Genomic DNA, 15,517 nt, shown 5'->3' on the forward strand with positions numbered 1-15,517 from the left:
GATTAATGAAGTGCCTTAAGGGTTAGTCCTGGGGCCAGTTCTATTTTTTTATATTTTTGAACGATATTGCTGAAGGAACAAAAGGAAATGTTTGCCTTCTCCCAGGTGACAAGACAGTATGCAACTGAATGAACATCCTGGAGGGAATGGACAACACAAGACACAATCATCAATATATGCTGTCATTACTGTGCTTTATACACGGAATGAGACACTTATTGTCCATGGGATATGGACATTAAAAAATAAGTGAATGGAAAGCTAGCACGTGTATACTAGCATGTTGATATTCCTAGGGGCATAGTTTTGGTGGAGTTGCAAAGTATGTGTGTATTTTATAAAAATGCAAGTACACACATAGATGATATGCACACATTTACAGCTTTTTTGGGGCAAGTGCAAATTTGTGCACAATGAACTGTGTGCTGCTAGGACTGGTTCTGGGTGCTTATTGTATAAAGGCACATAGACTCCATAGTTGTCAATTATAAAATAGTTTTAAGCAGTGTCGTAGCCAGACTGCCAATTTTGGATGGGCCTGAACCCAAAGTGGGTGGGCACAAAATTTTCTCTCTACCCCCCTCCCCCAGCAAAATTTAGTCACGCTAATCAGATGCATTTGTCACACAGGGTAAAGTGCTGCTTTTCAGTGCATCAGATTTCAGAAAATTTATTTAATAGCCTAACACCCTTTTCAATGAGCTTTCAGAGGCCAAAACCTCCTGCCTCAGGTCAGTATAATGCTGTTACGGTATCCTCGCCTGACCTAAGGAAGGAAGTATTGGTCTCTGAAACTTCATTAACACAGGTACCATATTACTTTATCCTAAATTAAAAATAAAATTATTTTCTTTACCTTTCTTGTATGGCCATTTACTTTTTCTCATTGTGTCGCTCCCAGTCTCTAGATTCAGCTTTCCTTCGTTTTCGCTTAACTCTTCTGCCACGGTTTCCTGGCCATTTCTCATTTTTCTCTCCTTTTTCTTTGCTTTCTTCAATATTTTTCTGCCTCTCTCTCTCTGTCCTGATTTAATTCATTCTTACTATCCATTCTTTAATTTCCTTCATCTACTTATGGCTTTTCATCTTTTTCAAACCCTTGTTCTCCCCATGCCCCTTCCTCTTATTCTCCAGTCTTTCACTACTCTCCTTTTCCATCCAGCAGCTCTCTTCTTTCTCTCCCCATCCTTCCAGTAGTCTCCCCTCTTTCTTTCTGCATCCTTCCGTCCAGTGTCACCTTTCTCCCTACCCTTCCATCCAGCGTCTTCCCTCTTTCTCTCCCCATCCTTCCATCCATCTATCCTCTCTCCTGATCCTTCCATCTAATGTCTCTCTCCCTCTTTCTAACCAGTGTCTCTGTATCACTCTACCCTTTTCTGTTCAGTGTCCCTTCTCTCTCCACATCCTTCCTGTCTCTCACCTTTCTCTGCATCCTTCCAGTCTCTCCCCTTTCTCTCCCCATCCTTCCATCCAGAGTCTCTCTCTCCATCCATCCGTTTTCCCTCTTTCTCTCCCCATCCTTCCATCTGTTTTCTATCTTTTCTCCCCATCCTTCCATGTTTTCCCTCTTTCTCCCCATCCTTCCATGTTTTCCCTCATTCTCTGCCATCCTTCCATCTGTTTTCCCTCTTTCTCCCCATCCGTCCATGTTTTCCCTCTTTCTCCCCATCCTTCCATGTTTCCCTCATTCTCTGCCATCCTTCCGTTTTCCCTCTTTTCTCCCCATCCTTCCATGTTTTCCCTCATTCTCTGCCATCCTTCCATCTGTTTTCCCTCTTTCTCCCCATCCGTCCATGTTTTCCCTCTTTCTCCCCATCCTTCCATGTTTTCCCTCATTCTCTGCCATCCTTCCATCTGTTTTCCCTCTTTTCTCCCCATCCTTCCATGTTTTCCCTATTTCTCCCCATCCTTCCATGTTTTCCCTCTTTCTCCTCATCCTTCCATGTTTTCCCTCTTTCTCCCCATCCTTCCATCTGTTTTCCCTCTTTTTCTCCCCATCCTTCCATGTTTTCCCTCTTTTCTTCGACGAGGCCCGCCCTGCATGCCAGCGCCAGCCCCCATTGCCGGCCACTGCTGCTTTTCCTGTTGAGCAGCAGGGCCGGCGCTACAAAAAAGAAGAAGCGCTAACGGCGCTAAGGACGAGAAATGTTTAAAAAAAAAAAAAGTGCGGCACCGGCAGGCACTGTCTCGGCAGCCTTGAGGCATTGGCTGCTGAGGCATTGGCTGCTGGCTCGCAGGCTCCTCCCACAGACGGGAGGAGCCTGCGAGCCAGCAGCCAATGGCTCAGCAGCCGATGCCTCAAGGCTGCCGAGACAGTGCCTGCCGGTGCCGCGCTTTTTTTTTAAACATTTCTCATCCTTACTCCTTAGCGCCGTTAGCGCTTCTTTTTGTAGCGCCGGCCCTGCTGCTCAACAGGAAAAGCAGCAGTGGCCGGCAATGGGTGCTGGGGCTGGCGCTGGGCGGGCCTGGACTGAAATTGGGTGGGCCTGGGCCCCAACCAGGCCCACCTGTAGCTACGCTCCTGGTTTTAAGATAGGCATTTTTTTTCAAACATGATCATAAATGACCTGTTATAAAATTTAAAAACTAGAAAAAATGTATATAAGAACAGAAGGGAAAATATAAATCAAACAAGAAACCCTGTCTGAGTGCAATCAGAAAAAGTAATGGTAATATTAACAACCCTAAAATCCCCCCTAAACATTGTGGAGAAAAGACCTCGGTGAGTTACAGTAAAACCTGGTTCCCCAAGGACATATTCTCATATGTGGGTGATGTCATCCACAGAGCTCAGTGCAGACACTGCCATAGTGCACTGTCACTTTAAAACTTTGAGGCAGTGCCCCTACTTCGCATGTGTGGGTGCCTTCCCACCTGACACTCAATCGCGGGACCAGCAGTCTAGCGTTTTCCGCGGAGCAGAGAGGTTGGATTTCTAATCTATCCTCAGCACGTCAAACTTTTTCATTTTGATGCCTTCCCTTTCTCAGGAAATTTTTTTCTCATTTCTCTCTTTTTCTTAGTTTTATTCAGTTTATTGATTTTTCAAATTATTTTTCTTTTTTCTTTTTTACTGCTTCTTTTGGCCGGGAAGCATCGACCATTTTCAGGTACGGAAGTACTCGAGCTCCCTGCTCACCTGTAACTGGTACTCTCCACGGACAACAGGATAAGTCAGTTTCATATAATTTTCCTCTTCCCTTAGAGTTCAAAAGTTTTGATTTAAGAACATAAGAATAGTCATACTGGGTCAGACCAATGGTCTATCTAGCCCAATCCAGAACACAAGTACCTGGCAGAATCCCAAATAGTAGCAACATTCCATGCTTCTATTAAGCTATATTATATTAATTAGAGGGCCTAGCAGGATGTGTTCCTATAGTGTGCCTGCCATGCATAACCACAAGCTTTCCTTTTATGTTCATGCTAAGCTTATTCATATTCATGGCAGTATCAATATCACCCTTATCCTGCTGTGCATACAGAACCCCAAGGACAGGTGAGAAACTTTCCTATGCTTCTGCAAGTAATGTTCTGTGTTCTACACTCCTGTAGGTTTTATATCTGAGCTGTTCTCATATCACTTTACCAACATATACTAGAAGTTTTGAGGGTTTAGAGCTCCTGAATGAGCCCTTGTGTTTTGCTAGTGAGTGCAAATAATCTTATGGACCTTCCAAATACTTGCTGTCGATGCTTATGTTGTTTGAATAGCTCTTCTGGATTTGCATAATAGAGTATTCCATCATTCTAGAGTGCAAAAAGAATGTGAAATATGTAATATAAGAATTTTCATTTTTTCCAGAACCAGTGTTTAGTCTATATGCTCACACAGACAAAAAGACAGCTGTGCATAGCCGAATTATTTGGTCATGTGATTGGACCTCGGACAGCAAATACTTTGTTACAGGAAGTCGAGACAAGAAGGTAATTATTTCAGGAAGAAAATCAAAAAGCAAATATTATTATTATTATTTGTTACATTTGTATCCCACATTTTCCCACCTATTTGCAGTCTCATTGTGGCTTACAGAGTACCATAATGGCATTCGCCAGTTCCAGTATGAACAAATACAAGGTGTTATTGCGTTAGAATATATGGTTGATATAATGGGGAACTTAGGGAGGAAGGGGGAAATTGGGTGTGTCCAATACGATCTTTAGTTTTGTTGTGTTGCAGGTAGTCTTTTATGTTGGATCGGTGGGATATGCCTTCCCGAATAGGTTTGTTTTTAGTTCTTTCCGCAACTTGAGGTGGTCGTACGTTTTTACTATTTTTGGCAGAGCGTTCCATAGTTGTGCGCTTAAATAGGAAAAGCTGGATGCATACGTTGATTTGTATTTGAGGCCTTTGCTGTTTGGGTAGTGAAGATTTAGGTATGTTCGTGCTGATCTTGTTGTGTTTCTGGTTGGTAGGTCTATGAGGTCTGCCATGTAGGCCGGGGCATTGCCATAGATAATTTTATGAACCAGGGTGCAGATTTTGAAAGTAATACAGTTTTTCTCAGAGGGGTTTAGTGCTTTCAAAACACGTTTTTCTAAATATAAGCCTGGCTGCTGTATTTTGAGCGGTCTGAAGTTCCTTTATAATTTGTTCTTTGCAACCGGCATAGATTTCATTGCAGTAGTCTGCATGGCTTAGTACCATTGATTGTATCAAATTTCAGAATGTTTCCTTCAGGAAGAATGGTTTCACACGTTTGAGTTTCCTCATTGAGTAGAACATGTGACCATCTCTGGGAAATGGTGACTTAAAGTCTCCAGAAACAAAAAAATGAGGTTTCAATTAATTTTGTTAGAGCAAACAATTTGCAAAAGTTGTGTATTTGAACTTCTGTAACTTCTGTTTAAATTTTTCACATAAAAGGATGGGGTTTAGACTGTTGTATTACAGACTGCTTATGGACTCATGGCATAAAACAAATTGACCATTCTGAACATTTATCTTATCTTTGGATAGGATTTGGTGTTAGGTCTCTCCTCTCAATTTTCTTTCTTCTTTTTCAATGATTTGTAATAGTTTGTTTTCTCAGGATATTTTTCTTATATTGGATGTCTATTCCTGTCAAGAATGTGTTATTTATGTGTAATTTTAATAATTGCTCATTAAAAAATGTGCATGGCTTCATACTTTTATGCATATATAATGCCAGGCAATTTTATTATGTGCCTATTTATATATGTAAAACACTGTTTCATACATATAAATGCCTTATAAAATTACATCCTGTCCTCCAAGGGCCGATAAAGAAAACAGTAATCTTCAGTTTTGTCTCCCCAGGAATTCTAAGCACCAAATGAGAGGGAGTGAACAACACAGCACCAACAGCACACAAAGCAAGCATAGTCAGCCCCTAGAAGAGGTAGAGGAAGACCCAACTCGGCCTGTGTTTTGGCGTGATGCCGGCATAAGGGTTCATTCAAGCCTGAAGATTTGCAGAAATGGCACTGAAACAGGCTTCAAGCAGTAAATGCACATTTTAATCAAGCTACTTTAGGAAGCAGTATAATAGAGTTGTCTGTTGAATGACCCCTGACGCAGCAAACTGTTTAAATTCTGGAGGGGGGCCAGAAGTATTCCTGTCTATTAACACAACAGAAGGCTCCGTATTGGACTGTAGCTTTTCGGATCCTCAGCAGCTAGTAACAGGGTTGGGGGTTTTCTTTGGGGTGGGGGGTGTTTTTATTTTTTAGAATAGAACAAACAGGCCTTTTTCAAGGAAAAAGGAACACAATCATGAGAATAGGGAGGCTTTACCTGCTCTTTTCTGCAAGTCAGCAGAGAAGGCAAAAGCAGCTCAATGTGTGACTGGGCAGCTTCTCCTCTTAACCAGACTGAAGTGGTGAGAGTGCATGGACAGAAGGAGGCAGCTGGAAATGAAACATCTGTGCCGCACTGCATTGCAATAGCCAGTCTGCAGAGGTGGGGAATTATGCACAAATTCTGCATTGTGCAGAATTTCCCCATGAATAAAATGCACTATATAATTCGCTGCCAGCAAAACACAGTATGATGATTGAATGAATATAAATTGTTACCAGAATGATGGCTTTCCAAACAGTTGCTAATACTATCAAACAAGTCTTGTCCCTTTATATCCTTCCACAGTTCCACTGACGATTAAATTCTGGTTAACGACGTTTGTGCAGGCCATTTTCTGTGTATACTTCCCATGGTCTCACAGGCCATATAGGGCCCACCCCTCTGCTAACATGTAGTTTCTGTGTAGAGATCATTAGCAGTCTCATTTGTTTTATTTTCTCACTAGGTGGTGTATTGGTGTTTTAGGGTCTGGTGTAATATTTACAGTGCTGCCTTTTCATGGATAAAATGTTGCTCTTTGAATCCTGGCAGTTGGTGCTGTTACGGTATGGTAAGGTTCTGAGTGTGTTTTTGCACAAGTTTCTGCATAGTGTTTTGCAATGGAGGGATTGTGTGTTGGCTTTACTAACATTATATTATCAGATGAGGTTTTAGAAGGTTTTGTAGGATCTGATGTGTATTGGTGGTTGTCTTTTTATAGCAGACTTGTGTCTGATCAGATTTAAGTTATGAGACACTGCCTCTTGAGGGGTCTTTAAATACAGTTGATTTGTTTCCATAGATGTGGTCAAGTGCTTGCAATAATAAGAGTTTAAAATATGTAACATCGCCCATGATACAGAAATCCATTTTTAGGTTCATATGAGTGCAGTGGCCTCAATCTTGTCACCATTGTGCCAAATTTGTTTTTCAAATAGACCACAATTAAAACCTCTCTCATTGGCCTTCACTCTTACTCTTTAGGATGGACCACCCTTGGCACCTCTACATTCTGGTCCAGCATCTTCCTTCCTTCCCTTCCTGTCCCCTAGCCTACCCCATCCCCACTGCTTCCAACAACAACAACAAAAAGGTGGTATAAAGGTGTAGAGTTGTTGTCTAGGTCACACCATTGATCGCTGTGCTGGTCCTGAGGGGCAGAGCCATCAGTGGTGTGGCCTAGACCAGTGGTTTTCAACCCAGTCTTCAGGGACCACCTGACCAGTCAGGTTTTCAGGCTGTCTACAATAAATATGCATGAGAAAGATTTACATACCAAGAAGACAGTGTGTGTAAATTTATCTCATGCATGTTCATTGTGAATATCCTGAAAACCCAATTGGCCATGTGGTCCCTGAGGACTGGGTTGAGAACCACTGGCCTAGACAATTGCTCTGCTCATTTATGCTGTTTTGTTTTCGGCAGAAGTGGCTTGGTTGGCATGGGGCTAAGGAAGCTGTGCTACCTTGTTGTCGGGGGGGTGGGGGGGGGAGGAAGGCATCCACAAAAGTTTGTCCAGGACCCCATAGGTAGTTAAAGCAGCCCTGGGGTCTGCGCCAGAAGGCATGTGTAGAGATGTGAAGACTTGAATATGCACACTCTAGAAGAGAGGAAACAGGGGTGATATGATACAGATGTTTAAATACTTGAAATGTATTGATGAGCAAAGAAATACTTTTCAAAGACGTGGAAAGCCATAGAACTATAGGACATGAAGTGGAATTATAAAGAGGTAGGTTAAAAGTAACATCAGTAAATACTTCTTCACTGATAGGGTAGTGGATGCCTGGAATGTCCTCCAGGTGGAGGTGATTGGAACAAAGACAGTGACAGAATTCAAAAAGGCATGGGATAAATACAGAGGATCCATATCTAGCAAGAGGATGGGATCCAAAGAAAATGAATGTCATAAAGGGGTGTGACGTGTACGCTATTTGTGTGTTAGATTTAGGGGACTTGTGAAGTAAGTTGTGCAGAAATTTCCATGTTTGCTATAAAGCCTTTCTAGCATTTTCTTAGTTCTGAAAGTTGGATGATATTCATTCAAGTATTTATATACCGCTTAGACCTAAGTAGTTTACAGTTTTCATTTTACAGGTACTGGGACTGTCCCTAGTGGGCTCACAATCTAAGTAGTAGACTGTACTACTGTTGTACCTAGGGCAATGGAGGGTTAAGTGTCACCTCAGTTATTTCTTTAATTTATTTTGCTGTCTGTGGAAAAGCTCCATTACAGGTAAGCAACTACATTTTTATGTTGTATGTTTCTCATAATTATATAGAGCACAGTTCTGTCTTACAAAGTTGAAATTTGAAACATATTAAGCGGGTCATTCATTGTGTATATTGGGCTGTGAAATTCTCGATTCCTGCTGAAGACCTTCTCTTCATCCCTACTTTCTGTAACTATTCTTGTGATCCATGCTCTGGCTAGTTGCTACACAGAGGAAGCCTTTTGTTGCCATAACTAATGGGTTCTCTTGTGTCTAACAGGTCATTATCTGGGGTGAATGTGGCACAGCTGGAGCCAACAGAGAGAATGGGTCAGGCACCATTAGGCCATGTTCTTCCATCCTAGATGTGGGAGATGCTATCACCTCTGTCAGTGTGTGCCCTGTGCTTGCCCCTGATGGAAGGTATTTGTGTATTTGCCTGCATATTTTTTGGTTCATTTATCATTTGCTTTGTACTTGACAGTAATATGGGAGCCATTTTCACTTTTCACAATAATCTAACCAGTAGGCTGGTTTTATAAACAGAAATTTTATTTTTTTATTTTATTTTTTTATTTTTGTTACATTTGTACCCCGCGATTTCCCACTCATGGCAGGCTCGATGCGGCTTACATGGGGCAATGGAGGGTTAAGTGACTTGCCCAGAGTCACAAGGAGCTGCCTGTGCCTGAAGTGGAAATCGAACTCAGTTCCTCAGTTCCCCAGGACCAAAGTCCACCACCCTAACCACTAGGCCACTCATCCTATTATTAAACTTATTATAACACATTCTAAATATATTTTTTGTGTTTTTCATATCAGACACAGAACTGTTTTTCGGATATATTTGTATATGTGTTGTTTTTTTTTTTTTTTGTTTTGTTTATTTTATTATCCCTGGCTTTTGTGAAATTCTGCCTGCATTAGATTAGCATAACCATGAGAAAAGTCTATAACTAATTTAAATTAAATACTGTACATTGGTTTCAGCAACCATGCCTTATTAGAAATTAATTTATTTTATAGAATGAATGTTACATGGCTTGACCAGAAATATTTCAGTATATATTTAGGTACATATTATCCAAGTTTAACCGAAGGCTAAGTTAGCTCAAGTGACAAAGTATAATTATAACTTAAATTCTTAGGTGTTTGTTTAATAGCTAATGAGGCGTCCTTTCAGGGTGCCAAAAATCATTGCTGTTATTACACTAGAAGTGTCATTGCTGTGTATTTTTCCTGCAGGTACCCATTGTCAAATTTAATTGGGGTGGGGCTTGATTTGCAGCCCACTGGGCCACCAGGGCTTTTTCAGGGGGTACGCTAGGGGGGCTGGAGACCCACCGATCTCCAGTCCCCCCAACCCTCCCCCAGACACGTTTGGGGGGTGGAGATTGGTGGGTCTCCAGCCCCACCCCAACCTGAGGATGTGATCAGTTGCCCCCCTGGTTGTTGGTGTAATACATTGCTACCTGATAGTCCATTTGAGTGAGTAAGTTTGGTTGATCAGCCAATTTCTGAAAGCCTTTAGAGCGTTCCAGAAGGTTGATGTGAAAATCTATCTCCTGAGCTGACCTGATTGTGAAGCCCATCTAAATGAGCTCCCCAACGCAGGTAGGATGCATCCGTCGTCAGCACCTTTCAGGGCTGAAGAATTTGGAATGGAAGTCCCACAGTCAGATTGGAATGAATTGTCCCCCAGAGCAGAGATTGAACCAGCTGTGGTGTCACTTGGATGGCATCCACTAGGTTCCCCATAGCCTGGCATCACTGGGAAGCAAGGGTCCACTGGGCAGTTCTCATATGAAAATGTGCCATGGATGTCACGTGGACAGTGGAAGCCATGTGGCTTAACCTCAACATTTGCCACGCTGTGAACTGTCGACAAGCTTGAAGTTGAGTGGCAAGAGCAACAAGAGTGTCCGCTCTTGGCACAGGGAGGAAAGCTCGCACCCGCTGCATGTATAGCAGGGCTCCAATAAAGTCCAATTGCTGAACAGGAAGCTTAAAATGAACCCTTGTAGCTCCAGCACCGAAATAGTTCTCTGCATGGACTCCTGAGCACCATTCCTCAACATGCCTTTCACCACCCAGGTGTCCAGATAAGGGAACAAATGGACTCCCAGTCTTCATAGCGATGCTGTGACTACTACAAGATGTTTGGTAAAGACCCTGGGAGCTGATACAAGGCCAAAAAGCAGACCGCGATACTGGAAGTGATGTACCCCCAGCCAAAACTGAAGATACTTCCTGTGACCTGGAAGCATAGTGATATGAGTTGTAAGCATCCTTCAAGTCTAGAGAGCATAGGCAATTGTTTTCCTAAATCATGGGGAGAAGGGTGCCCAGGAAAACCATCCTGAGCTTTTCTTTGACCAGGAATTTGTTCAGGGCCCTGAGGTCTAGGATGGGACACATCCCTCCCCCTCCTCCCCCCGGTCATCTTTTGCACAAGGAAGTACCTCGAATAGAATTCCTTCCCTTCTTCCCCTGGTGGAATAAGCTTGACCGCATGGCCCTTTAGAAGGGTGGAGAGTTCCTCAGCAAGTACCTGCTTGTACTGAGAGCTTTGACTGGGGAGCTTTGTGGACCTTATGCGCATGCTGTTGATGGGATCTAGCGCACTGGAGCTGAGCCTGCTGAAGCTGGCGAGAAGGAATATACCTACACCTCTGTGAGTAGTAGGGACTGCTGTTCAACTTGCCTAAAAACCTCCTGGATGAGGAGGCTATTGCAGAAGGCGTTCAGCAGGAGAGAGTATTAGTGGTATCAGTATGTTTCTTGATGAGGTCAGCGACCTCCTCCATCTTCTCTTCAAAAAGATTATTCCCCTGGCACAAGGCTTCTGCTGAACCGCTGGGTCCAAGCCAGAAGCACGCAGCCATGAGAGTCTGCACATCACTTTACGTTGAGCAGAGATCCTGGACACCACATCAAAAGTATCGTAAGTGCCCCTGGCCAAGAACTTACGACACGCCTTCTGCTGCTTGACCAACTGGTGAAGCGATTTGGCCTGCTCCGTTGGGAGAGTCTGCCAAATCAGACATACTCCACACCAAGGACTACAAGTATAGTCTCGTCTAGAGCTGGTACTATTGGATAAAGGAGATGAACTTGGAGGCCTGATAACATCTTTTGCCCAAAAGAATACAGGGTTTTAGCTTCTCTGCCAGGGAGCGCCAGAGCATAGTTCCTAGAACTCCTGACTCTTTTGAGCAAAGATTCCACCACCAGGGAATGATGAGGCAACTGGGGTCTGTCAAATCCCAGGGAAATCTGAATCTAGTATATGGTGTCAATATTATTAGGAAGGATATGGACCGACAGAGAGGACTCCCAGTTCTTCACTTGAATATCCCGCAGAGTCTCATGAAGCAGGACCGTCGCAGCCTCTCTAGGAGAAGATTCATAGTCTAAGACCTCGAGCATCTTAGCCCTGGGCTCATCCTCCACTTCCAAAGAAATGGGAATGGCGGCTGCCATTTCTTTAACAAAAGATGGGAAGGACAGGTTCTCTGGTGGAGACTTTTCTTCTTTCTTGTGGAAGGGAGGGCTTTGAGAGGATACCATAGGACTCCTCCTCCGAGAAGTACCATGGATCCTCATCAGAGTCCTATGAGTGCTCCTCATCGGTGTCAGCGAGAAACGCCTCATAGAAGGGCTAAGACTGAGACCACACCCACCTCAACAAGGAGGAGCTATGTCCTCGAGAAGGGTCCGGCGAAACTTCCTCCACTGATGTTGAGGGACTGCCAGCATGGGCGGCAGTCGACACTGAGTCTGCAAGCAGCACTGGCGTCGGAGACCTCACCGCAAGCTGATGGCCATGCGGTGCAGCAGCAAGAGGCAGGGCAAGCACAAGCACCTTAGACACCAATGTACTCTGTTGTATTAGCCCCGCCAAAAGCTCAGAGAGTGAGGCCCAGAGGTGCTCATTAAGGGCCATCAGGAAAGTCTGGGCTTTGGTTCAGGGACAGGCTGCTGAAATGTCGGGGTCAGAGTGAGTGTTTGGTCCTGGCTGCTTGGAAACCCATGCTTCGGCACCTCTTGAATGAAGGGGGAGCGATCCTTCTGGTATCAACACTTCTCGGGTACCAGGTGTTCCCTCTGTGTCCTGGAGCTCCTGGCACCATGTGTCAAGGGAGATTGATGCCGATACTTCATGGGCTTCCCCCGATACCAGTCATCGATGCTCCTCAGTGCCAACAAGGATGATATTGAATCCTCACCTAGCCTTGGGGTCCGGTCTGATTCTGACCAGTCCCGGGAGCGTGCACAGCAACCAGCATTGAAGCAGCTGGAGACCCACTCGATGCACAGCTACTCTGTGTTTATGGCCTAGCAGCCATGTGGACTGATGTACCTGATGCAACTCTTGACCTCGATGCTGATACTGAAGACGCTGATGTCAATACCAACATGAGACGTCAGACCTGGCTCAAAAACATTTTTCTCATTGAGCCTCTTTCCAACTGGGTTCTTTACTTCATATGAAGACAACATAGTTAGAAGGGGTATGTTCAGGCCCCAAACATTGAGGACACTAAGAATGAGTGTCCTTGCTAGAGATGGTCCTGTTGCACTGGCTATAGTTCTTGAAGCCACTGAGAACTTTTGATGACATGGAAAGGAAAACGACTGTGGCCAAATCAGAGGACTCGACGGTGCCAAAAGAGGGGCCAAGCAGTAGAAAAACAAAGGGAAAGGCACAAAAAGTCCCGAAACAGAAAGCAAAAGGAAGAGACACAGGAAAGCACTAAAAAAAACCACTCTGTAAAAATTCTCAAACCGAGCTGTGAGGAGTGACGAGAAATGGTGTCCTCTCACTGTTGAAAAAAGAGAACTAGTGGTCCCGCGCTCTTGCAGTGGGCGTGAAGGCACTCATGCATGAGTGGTGGGAGCATGGCACGTGCTCTTAAAGCTATACAAAACTTTTTTCAAGCACCAAACCAGGTGACGCAGGCTTGTCACCCACATATAAAAATTATTGGCCTGCTTGACCTCGGAGAAGTATTTGATATCTGACAGCCTGAATAAAACCCTGAAACAAGTAATCATGACTATAGTATTATCAGTAACACTGACAAATGATGAAATATGACTTTCAGTATTGAGTGAAAATTTGTGTTCTTTGAGTGACTTGATTTCATTTTCTTCTCAATCAGTTGCATCATTGCAGTGGGACTGGAGAGTGGGAAGATTCATCTGTATAAATGGAAATTGTGCGAACAGACTTCCACTTATGCTGACTGGACAAAATGTTTTGAAACAAACCTAAGGTAGATGTAGCCCCTCTTCACAGTATACCACTAAGACTATTAGGGGGAGCACACTGCTGATACCAGAGCTAAGTCCCTCAGGGCACTTGCAAACCCTGATTTGGATCTTGCAGTAGATATTAAGATGATTCTTTCAGGTTCCCAGGTATATGAGTAAAATAGTGTTCCAAAATAAGTCCTTGATGAGAGAATTCTTATTTGGAAAAGAGCAGTGCCACTTATAACAGTTATAGTTGTAGATACAATGCAGAACAGAGGTTTGTGATATTAGCTTATACACTCCTGGGACATCCTCACTTGCTGGACTTTGTTCCCTTTAAACTGGGTTCCCTTTAAACTGGGCTCCCTAACTCCCCAAATGCTTGAATTTTTTCCCCTTTACTCCTTCCTGCTTTCATCCTATAGATAGCTCTGTCCTTTCTCTTTTTTTACCTTTCCACATGTCTGGGCATCTGACAAACACTTTTTGCTGGTCCTGCAAATATCTTCTTTCACTGCAGAAATTCAGTGCAGAGTCATAAGAGCTTAACAACTAGCATCCTGTGTCAAACCAAAGATCTATCAGTCCCAGTATCCTGTTTCCAACAGTGGCCAATCCAAAGGTATCTGTCAGCATCCCTCCCGCCCCCCCCCCCCCCCCCCCCCCCCCCCCCCCCCCCCCCCCCCCCCCCCCCCCACCCCCCCCCCCCCCCCCCCCCCCCCCCACAAGAAAAAAGCAAGATCCCATGCTTCTTTTACCACATGAATAAGCAGTGACTTCCCCAAGTCTGCCTTAATAATGGTTTATGAACTTTAACTCCAAGAATTTGGCAAACGTTTTGATAACTCGACTGCCCTAACTGCTTTTATCACATCTACCAGCACCAAATTCCAAAGCATAAATATGCATTGAATGAAAATAATTATTTTCCAATTTTTTTGAAATATGCTACTTAGTAACTTCATGGTATGTCCCCTGGTTTTCGTTCTTTTTGAAAGAGTAAATGTAGTAGCATAGTGGATGATGGCTGCCAAGGCAGTGCAGGTTACTTTCCCTGTGGCTTTAGAATAAGCACAGCAGTCATTTCACAGCTGTTTTAAGTTGCAGTGCTCCACTCTTGGTTTCCATCCTCTTGCCCTTTAGTGACTCATTGTGTTTATCCCACTCCTTGTTTGAATTCCAGCACTGTTTTTGCCTCCACCATTCTTTCCATGAAGAAATATTTGCTAAGGTTACTCATTTGTTCTCAGGAGCATCTTGATTTTGAACATACCTCTCCTTAACTGGCTGCATTGCATTGGCTTCCAGCAGCCTGGAGAGTGAAATTCAAAATCCTGACTGATTCACAGGGCACTAAATGGTGATGTCTCACAGTATGTAAGTGCTGTGTTAAGAATTTATAAGCTGGTTGATAGCTAAGATCAGAAGGTTCTCATCAATTCTGTTTTCTGTCTATCAGACAGTGTCACCTGGCTAAAACATGGGCTTGTATCTTTTCACTGGCTGGCCCAGTAAACTGGAAAGTACCACAAGAGTTGGGAAAAATTGAAAGCAACACCAATTTCAGAAAAAAGCTAAAGGCCTGACTATTTAAACAAGTATTTTTAATTTATGTGTTTGCTTCAGACCCCTGCCTGGGAGGATTACCTATCCACCTGTTTTCTCCCATCTCTGGGAGAAGTCAAGGGAAAGAAATTCACATGCACACAAAATAACTGTCTGTAAGATAACAAAGGCCTTCAGGAGAAAGACCGCAAATGTTCAAACTTTCAGATTAAAACCAGGGAAGTCCCCAAACTCCTTGTAACTCTCCAATAGAGCTGGCAAGGAATGTTCTGGGTCTACAATATGAACCAGTAAATCACCCACAAAAGCAGAGATTTTAAAGCTAGTGGACCCCAACTGACCCCCCCCCCCTAATATCCAGGTTGTTTATAATATTCTTTATTAATAGGTCTAAAGTTAATACAAATACTAACATCCCTGTTTCATTTCCCTAAAGATTTTGAAGAGACCCCATTGGCCGCAACCTCAGCAGAAGGGACACAATATAAAGTCTGAATTGCCACATAAAAAGGCACAATAATGCTATAAGATTTTAATAGCCCATACATGAATCCTCAGTTCACCCTATCAAATGCCTTCTCTGTGTCAAAACTAATGAGTAGAGAAAGCATTGACAGGCACTGGTTCTTTTTTCCAGTGAGGCTAAAATCTGCTGTAAATTTCTGGCAGCATGACT

At 43.6% G+C, this 15,517-nt stretch overlaps 1 protein-coding gene across 1 annotated transcript in view; it reads left to right on the forward strand.

Moving 5' to 3' along the window:
* The window catches only part of ELP2 (elongator acetyltransferase complex subunit 2), a 131,273-nt gene that overhangs the window by 113,857 nt on the left and 1,899 nt on the right, over positions 1–15,517 (forward strand). The window contains 3 exon segments of the mRNA XM_030204932.1: positions 3,806–3,927; positions 8,297–8,439; positions 13,182–13,295. Of these exon segments, the coding sequence (XP_030060792.1) occupies positions 3,806–3,927; positions 8,297–8,439; positions 13,182–13,295 (379 nt within the window).

Source organism: Microcaecilia unicolor, chromosome 1 (genome assembly GCF_901765095.1).
Source record: "Microcaecilia unicolor chromosome 1, aMicUni1.1, whole genome shotgun sequence".
In the NCBI taxonomy this organism is placed as follows: Eukaryota; Metazoa; Chordata; class Amphibia; order Gymnophiona; family Siphonopidae; genus Microcaecilia; species Microcaecilia unicolor.